At 50.4% G+C, this 8408-nt stretch overlaps 1 protein-coding gene across 1 annotated transcript; it reads left to right on the top strand.

Annotated features, from left to right (window-relative positions):
• The first annotated feature begins 499 nt into the window (after positions 1-499).
• On the top strand, positions 500-2193 carry LOC144929734 (uncharacterized). The gene is made up of 2 exons (XM_078850192.1): positions 500-971; positions 1560-2193. Exons 1-2 carry the CDS (start codon positions 566-568, stop codon positions 2093-2095), a joined length of 942 nt encoding a protein of 313 aa, XP_078706318.1. The 5' UTR covers positions 500-565; the 3' UTR covers positions 2096-2193.
• Positions 2194-8408: the final 6215 nt, after the last annotated feature.

Consider the following 8408-nt stretch of genomic DNA (forward strand, 5'->3'; position numbering starts at 1 on the left):
CATGGGGCCTCAGACATGGGAGGTATTTCTAAGCCCTGGTCTACACTAGGACTTTAGGTCGAATTTAGCAGCGTTAAATCGATGTAAACCTGCACCGGTCCACACAATGAAGCCCTTTATTTCGACTTAAAGGGCTCTTAAAATCGATTTCCTTACTCCACCCCTGACAAGTGGATTAGCGCTTAAATCGACGTTGCCGGCTCGAATTTGGGGTACTGTGGACACAATTCGATGGTATTGGCCTCCGGGAGCTATCCCAGAGTGCTCCATTATGACCGCTCTGAACAGCACTCTCAACTCAGATGCACTGGCCAGGTAGACAGGAAAAGAACCGCGAACTTTTGAATCTCATTTCCTGTTTGGCCAGCGTGGCAAGCTGCAGGTGACCATGCAGAGCTCATCAGCACACGTGACCATGATGGAGTCCCAGAATTGCAAAAGAGCTCCAGCATGGACCGAACGGGAGGAATGGGATCTGATCGCTGTTTGGGGAGAGGAATCCGTGCTATCAGAACTCCTTTCCAGTTTTCGAAATGCCAAAACCTTTGTCAAAATCTCCCAGGGCATGAAGGACAGGGGCCATAACAGGGACCCGAAGCAGTGCCGCGTGAAACTGAAGGAGCTGAGGCAAGCCTACCAGAAAACCAGAGAGGCGAACAGCCGCTCTGGGTCAGAGCCCCAAACATGCCGCTTCTATGATGAGCTGCATGCCATTTTAGGGGGTTCAGCCACCACTACCCCAGCCGTGTTGTTTGACTCCTTCAATGGAGATGGAGGCAATACGGAAGCAGGTTTTGGGGACGAAGAAGATGAGGAGGAGGAGGAGGTTGTAGATAGCTCACAGCAAGCAAGCGGAGAAACCGGTTTTCCCGACAGCCAGGAACTGTTTCTCACCCTAGACCAGGAGCCAGTACCCCCCGAACCCACCCAAGGCTGCCTCCTGGACCCAGCAGGCGGAGAAGGGACCTCTGGTGAGTGTACCTTTTAAAATACTATACATGGTTTAAAAGCAAGCATGTGAAAGGATTACTTTGCCCTGGCATTTGCGGTTCTTCTAGATGTAGTCCTAAAGCCTTTGCAAAAGGTTTCTGGGGAGGGCAGCCTTATTGCGTCCTTCATGGTAGGACACTTTACCACTCCAGGCCAGTAACACGTACTCGGGAATCATTGTAGAACAAAGCATTGCAGTGTATGTTTGCTGGCATTCAAACAACATCCGTTCTTTATCTCTCTGTGTTATCCTCAGGAGAGTGAGATATAATTCATGGTCACCTGGTTGAAATAGAGTGCTTTTCTTCAGGGGATATTCAGAGGAGCCCATTCCTGCTGGGCTGTTTGCCTGTGGCTAAACAGAAATGTTCCCCGCTGTTAGCCACAGGGAGGGGGGAAGGTTGAGGGGGTAGTCACGCGGTGGGAGGAGGCAAAATGCGACCTTGTAACGAAAGCACATGTGCTATGTATGTAATGTTAACAGCAAGGTTTACCCTGAAAGAGTGTAGCCACTGTTTTATAAAATGTGTCTTTTTAAATACCGCTGTCCCTTTTTTTTTCTCCACCAGCTGCATGTATTTCAATGATCACAGGATCTTCTCCTTCCCAGAGGCTAGTGAAGCTTAGAAAGAAAAAAAAACGCACTCGCGATGAAATGTTCTCCGAGCTCATGCTGTCCTCCCACACTGACAGAGCGCAGAGGAATGCGTGGAGGCAAATAATGTCAGAGTGCAGGAAAGCACAAAATGACCGGGAGGAGAGGTGGCGGGCTGAAGAGAGTAAGTGGCGGGCTGAAGAGAGTAAGTGGCGGGCTGAAGACAGGGCTGAAGCTCAAATGTGGCGGCAGCGTGATGAGAGGAGGCAGGATTCAATGCAGAGGCTGCTGCAGGACCAAACCAGTATGCTCCAGTGTATGGTTGAGCTGCAGCAAAGGCAGCTGGAGCACAGACTGCCACTGCAGCCCCTCTGTAACCAACCACCCTCCTCCCCAAGTTCCATAGCCTCCACACCCAGACGCCCAAGAACGCGGTGGGGGGGCCTCCGGCCAACCAGCCACTCCACCACAGAGGATTGCCCAAAAAAAAAGAAGGCTGTCATTCAATAAATTTTAAAGTTGTAAACTTTTAAAGTGCTGTGCTTAAAGTGCTGTGTGGCATTTTCCTTCCCTCCTCCACCACCCCTCCTGGGCTACCTTGGTAGTCATCCCCTTATTTGTGTGATGAATGAATAAAGAATGCATGAATGTGAAGCAACAATGACTTTATTGCCTCTGCAAGCGGTGATTGAAGGGAGGAGGGGCGGGTGGTTAGCTTACAGGGAAGTAGAGTGAACCAAGGGGCGGGGGGTTTCATCAAGGAGAAACAAACAGAACTTTCACACCGTAGCCTGGCCAGTCATGAAACTGGTTTTCAAAGCTTCTCTGATGCGTACCGCGCCCTCCTGTGCTCTTCTAACCGCCCTGGTGTCTGGCTGCGCGTAACCAGCAGCCAGGCGATTTGCCTCAACCTCCCACCCCGCCATAAACGTCTCCCCTTTACTCTCACAGATATTGTGGAGCACACAGCAAGCAGTAATAACAGTGGGAATATTGGTTTCGCTGAGGTCTAAGCGAGTCAGTAAACTGCGCCAGCGCGCCTTTAAACGTCCACCAGATCCACCAGAGCTTGCAGCACTATCGAAAAGTACCCCTTGCGGTTTATGTACTCGGCGGCTTGGTGCTCCGGTGCCAAGATAGGGATATGGGTTCCGTCTATAGCCCCACCACAGTTAGGGAATCCCATTGCAGCAAAGCCATCCACTATGACCTGCACATTTCCCAGGGTCACTACCCTTGATATCAGCAGATCTTTGATTGCGTGGGCTACTTGCATCACAGCAGCCCCCACAGTAGATTTGCCCACTCCAAATTGATTCCCAACTGACCGGTAGCTGTCTGGCGTTGCAAGCTTCCACAGGGCTATCGCCACTCACTTCTCAACTGTGAGGGCTGCTCTCATCTTGGTATTCATGTGCCTCAGGGCAGGGGAAAGCAAGTCACAAAGTTCCATGAAAGTGCCCTTACGCATGCGAAAGTTTCGCAGCCACTGGGAATCGTCCCAGACCTGCAACACTATGCGGTCCCACCAGTCTGTGCTTGTTTCCCGAGCCCAGAATCAGCATTCCACAGCATGAACCTGCCCCATTAGCACCATGATGCATGCATTGGCAGGGCCCATGCTTTCAGAGAAATCTGTGTCCATGTCCTGATCACTCACGTGACCGCGCTGACGTCGCCTCCTCACCCGGTATCGCTTTGCCAGGTTCTGGTGCTGCATATACTGCTGGATAATGAGTGTGGTGTTTAATGTGCTCCTAATTGCCAAAGTGAGCTGAGCGGCCTCCATGCTTGCCTTGGTATGGCGTCCGCACAGAAAAAAGGCGCGGAACGATTGTCTGCCGTTGCTCTGACGGAGGGAGGGGCGACTGAAGACACGGCTTACAGGGTTGGCTTCAGGGAGCTAAAATCAACAAAGGGGGTGTCTTTACATCAAGGAGTATTTCAGGCAGGACTTCACGGAGGGTTCCAATAAGAAATGGTGCACCTAAGTTATCGTTCTTATTGGAACAAGGAGGTTAGCCTGGCCTCTGATTGACACATGGCTAGATTTACCTCGCTGCACCTTCTCTGTGAGTGACTGCAGTGTGACCTAGAGGAATGAGTCCCCTAGACAGGGGAGGAGGCAAATGAGTACAAAACAAATCTGGTCTATTTCTTGTTTTGACCCACTCCATCTATCTTTTACATCTTTGGCTGGCAGCAGACGGTGCAGAAGGACTGCATGCCATCCACATCTCATGGCTGCTCGGCAGAAGATGGTACAATACGACTGCTAGCCATCCTCATCTCTTGCCTGCCTGGCAGAAGATGGTACAATACAACTACTAGCAATCCTCATCTCTTGCCTGCCTGGCAGAAGATGGTACAGTATGACTGCTAGCAGTCCGTATCGCCTGCCCGCTCACCATAAGACGGTTCAATAGGACTGACTGCAGAACTAAAGAGAATGACCTGGTCAAGTCACTCCAAATTTAGTCCCTGCGCCCATGTCTGCCCAGGCGCTCCCAGCCGACGTGGCCAGGAGCACCTCGGACACGACGAGGACGACTACCAGTCGTATTGCACCGTCTGCTGCCAGAAGGCAATCGGTTGCTGCTACTGTGTAGCAAAGCCGTACCGCGTCTGCCAGCACCCAGGAGACATAGGGTGACGGTTACCTGAGCGGGCTCCATGCTTGCCGTGGTATGGCGTCTGCACAGGTAACTCAGGAAAAAAGGAGCGAAATGATTGTCTGCCCTTGCTTTCACGGAGGGAGAGAGGGAACGGGGGCCTGACGATACGTACCCAGAACCACCCGCAACAATGTTTTAGCCCCATCAGAGTGCTCCATTGTGACTGCTCTGGACAGCACTCTCAGATGCCCGATTGTTTGCCGTTGCTCTGACGCCGGGAGGGGCGACTGAGGACACGGCTTACAGGGTTGGCTTCAGGGAGCTAAAATCAACAAAGGGGGTGGCTTTACATCAAGGAGTATTTCAGGCAGGACTTCACGGAGGGTTCCAATAAGAAATGGTGCACCTAAGTTATCGTTCTTATTGGAACAAGAAGGTTAGCCTGGCCTCTGATTGATACATGGCTAGATTTACCTCGCTGCACCTTCTCTGTGAGTGACTGCAGTGTGACCTAGAAGAATGAGTCCCCTAGACAGGGGAGGGGGGGAAGCAAATGAGTACAAAACAAATCTGGTCTATTTCTTGTTTTGATCCACTCCATCTATCTTTTACATCTTTGGCTGGCAGCAGACGGTGCAGAAGGACTGCATGCCATCCACATCTCATGGCTGCTCGGCAGAAGATGGTACAGTACGACTGCTAGCAGTCCGTATCGCCTGCCCGCTCACCATAAGACGGTTCAATAGGACTGACTGCAGGACTAAAGAGAATGACCTGGTCAAGTTACTCCAAATTTAGTCCCTGCGCCCATGTCTGCCCAGGCGCTCCCAGCCGACGTGGCCAGGAGCACCTCGGACATGACGATGACGGCTACCAGTCGTACTGTACCATCTGCTACCACAAGGCAAGGGGTTGCTGCGACTGTGTAGCAATGCCGTACCGCATCTGCCAGCACCCAGGAGACATAGGGTGACGGTTACCTGAGCGGGCTCCATGCTTGCCGTGGTATGGCGTCTGCACAGGTAACTCAGGAAAAAAGGCGCAAAACGATTGTCTGCCCTTGCTTTCATGGAGGGAGGGAGGGAACGGGGGCCTGACTATATGTACCCAGAACCACCCGCGACAATGTTTTAGCCCCATCAGGCATTGGGATCTCAACCCAGAATTCCAATGGGCAGCGGAGACTGCGGGAACTGTGGGATAGCTACCCACAGTGCAACGCTCCGTAAGTCGACTCTAGCCTTGGTACTGTGGAAGCGCTCCGCCGAGTTAATGCACTTAATGCACTTAGAGCATTTTCTGTGGGGACACACACACTCGAATATATAAAACCGATTTCTAAAAAACCGACTTCTATAAATTCGACCTTATTCCGTAGTGTAGACATACCCTAAGTGTTACAGTTTTGGACCTAAACAATGATGGACTTTTGATGGGGTATGAACAATGATGGGGTATGAACAGATGTCCCTGCCAGGAGGTGTGGACTCTGCCTAAGGGTCCCCAGTCTGGTTTTACCTGTTCCTCCCCACTATTCAAAGACAGAGCAAAATCAGCTCCATTAAGAGTCTTTTGTTATTTTAAGCGCTCAACCCAGCCTGCTAAGAGCTGAAAGTCACTAAGAGCTGACAATCACTAAGAGTTGGGTGGACTCTGAAGAGACTGACCTGCAGAGGTCACAGCAGAGAGGCAGGTGGCAGAAGGTGACCGGCAAGTGGAACAAGTGGGGGAGGAATAGAGGCTGGTAGGGCAGCCAGCAGGGGAGAAACAGCGGCTGACAGGGAAAGCAGTAGGGAGGAATAGCGACTGGTGGGGCAGCCAGGCAGAGCATGTGCTCAGATGGCGGAGCAAGCAAGGTGCCTTCTTCCCTGGATGGGAGGTGAACTCACAGAGATGCACCTCTGAACCCTGGGTCATCACCAAGGGCAATCACTGTGAGTGGGGTGTGGTGTGGTGAAGGAGCAGAGAGTGGCACAGAAAAGGAAGTTTTGGTTGTAGAACTCAAGAGCAGGAGGCAGATGACTCTGCCCAATGCACTCTGGGGTGGGTGTCCCGCTCACAGCTTTATCCTTATCAATTCTGCTTCTGGCCTTTTCATAGAATATCAGGGTTGGAAGGGACCTCAGGAGGTCATCTAGTCCAACCCCCTGCTCAAAAGCAGGACCCATCCCCAATTAAATCATCCCAGCCAGGGCTTTGTCAAGCCTGACTTTAAAAACTTCTAAGGAAGGAGATTCCACCACCTCCCTAGGCAACGCATTCCAGTGTTTCACCACCCTCCTAGTGAAAAAGTTTTTCCTAATATCCAACCTAAACCTCCCCCACTGTAACTTGAGACCATTACTCCTTGTCCTGTCCTCTTCCACCACTGAGAATAGTCTAGAACCATCCTCTCTGGAACCATCTCTAAGGTAGTTGAAAGCAGCTATCAAATCCCCCCTCAGTCTTCTCTTCCACAGACTAAACAATCCCAGTTCCCTCAGCCTCTCCTCATAAGTCATGTGTTCCAGACCCCTAATCATTTTTGTTGCCCTTCGCTGGACTCTTTCCAATTTATCCACATCCTTCTTGTAGTGTGGGGCCCAAAACTGGACACAGTACTCCAGATGAGGCCTCACCAATGTCGAATAGAGGGGGATGATCACGTCCCTCGATCTGCTCGCTATGCCCCTACTTATACATCCCAAAATGCCATTGGCCTTCTTGGCAACAAGGGCACACTGCTGACTCATATCCAGCTTCTCGTCCACTGTCACCCCTAGGTCCTTTTCCGCAGAACTGCTGCCTAGCCATTCGGTCCCTAGTCTGTAGCTGTGCATTGGGTTCTTCCGTCCTAAGTGCAGGACCCTGCACTTATCCTTATTGAACCTCATCAGATTTCTCTTGGCCCAATCCTCCAATTTGTCTAGGTCCCTCTGTATCCTATCCCTGCCCTCCAGCGTATCTACCACTCCTCCCAGTTTAGTATCATCCGCAAATTTGCTGAGAGTGCAATCCACACCATCCTCCAGATCATTTATGAAGATATTGAACAAAACTGGCCCCAGGACCGACCCCTGGGGCACTCCACTTGACACCGACTGCCAACTAGACATGGAGCCATTGATCACTATCGTTGAGCCCGACAATCTAGCCAACTTTCTACCCACCTTATAGTGCATTCATCCAGCCCATACTTCCTTAACTTGCTGACAAGAATACTGTGGGAGACCGTGTCAAAAGCTTTGCTAAAGTCAAGATACAATACATCCACTGCTTTCCCTTCATCCACAGAACCAGTAATCTCATCATAGAAGGCGATTAGATTAGTCAGGCATGACCTTCCCTTGGTGAATCCATGCTGACTGTGCCTGATCACTTTTCCCCAATTAATGTTGGGTGAGTTTCCCCCTTTCATTAAAAGTTTCTTTCCTATACTCAGACTCTGTGCTTGCGAATGGGGAAGTATTGCCTCTCAGAGGCACCTCGTGCTGTCATTTTCCCAGGTTACTGGGTGGAGGCTGAAGCCAGTTTTGTGTTGTATTGTTGAAAAGGAAACCCTAGCTATTGAACCCAGCCCTGGCGGCTGCCAGCTCCACCTGGCAGAAGGGTTACAATACAATAAATTTTAGCCATGTTGGTGATCTCCTCTTCCTGCTGAAAGAACAGGAGTACTTGTGGCACCTTAGAGACTAACAAATTTATTTGAGCATAAGCTTTCGTGAGCTACAGCTCACTTCATCGGATGCATTCAGTGCAAAATACAGTGGGGAGATTTATATACATAGAGAACGTGAAACAATGGGTGTTACCATACACACTGTAATGAGAGTGATCACTTAAGGTGAGCTATTACTAGCAGGAGAGCGGGGGTGGGGGGGGAAACCTTTTGTAGTGATAATCAAGGTGACCTTTTGTAGTGACAATCATTTCCAGCAGTTGACTAGAACGTCTGAGGAACAGTGGAGGGTGAGGGGGGGAATAAACATGGGGAAACAGTTTTACCTTGTAATGACCCATCCACTCCCAGTCTTTATTCAAGCCTAAGTTAATTGTATCCGTTTGCAAATTAATTCCAATTCAGCAGTCTCTCGCTGGAGTCTGTTTTTGAACTTTTTTTGTTGAAGAATTGCCAATTTTAGGTCTGTAATCGAGTGACCAAGGAGATTGAAGTGTTCTCGGAGTGGTTTTTGAATGTTATAATCCTTGACACCTGATTTGTGTCCATT

This window comes from Lepidochelys kempii, chromosome 23, assembly GCF_965140285.1.
Source record: "Lepidochelys kempii isolate rLepKem1 chromosome 23, rLepKem1.hap1, whole genome shotgun sequence".
NCBI classification, from domain to species: Eukaryota; Metazoa; Chordata; order Testudines; family Cheloniidae; genus Lepidochelys; species Lepidochelys kempii.

Coding starts and splice junctions, on each gene's coding strand:
- LOC144929734 (XM_078850192.1), top strand. CDS start 566: ATGAAGGACAGGGGCCATAACAGGGACCCGAAGCAGTGCCGCGTGAAA. Junction 972..1,559: donor AGGCGGAGAAGGGACCTCTG/GTGAGTGTACCT, acceptor TTTCTCCACCAG/CTGCATGTATTTCAATGATC.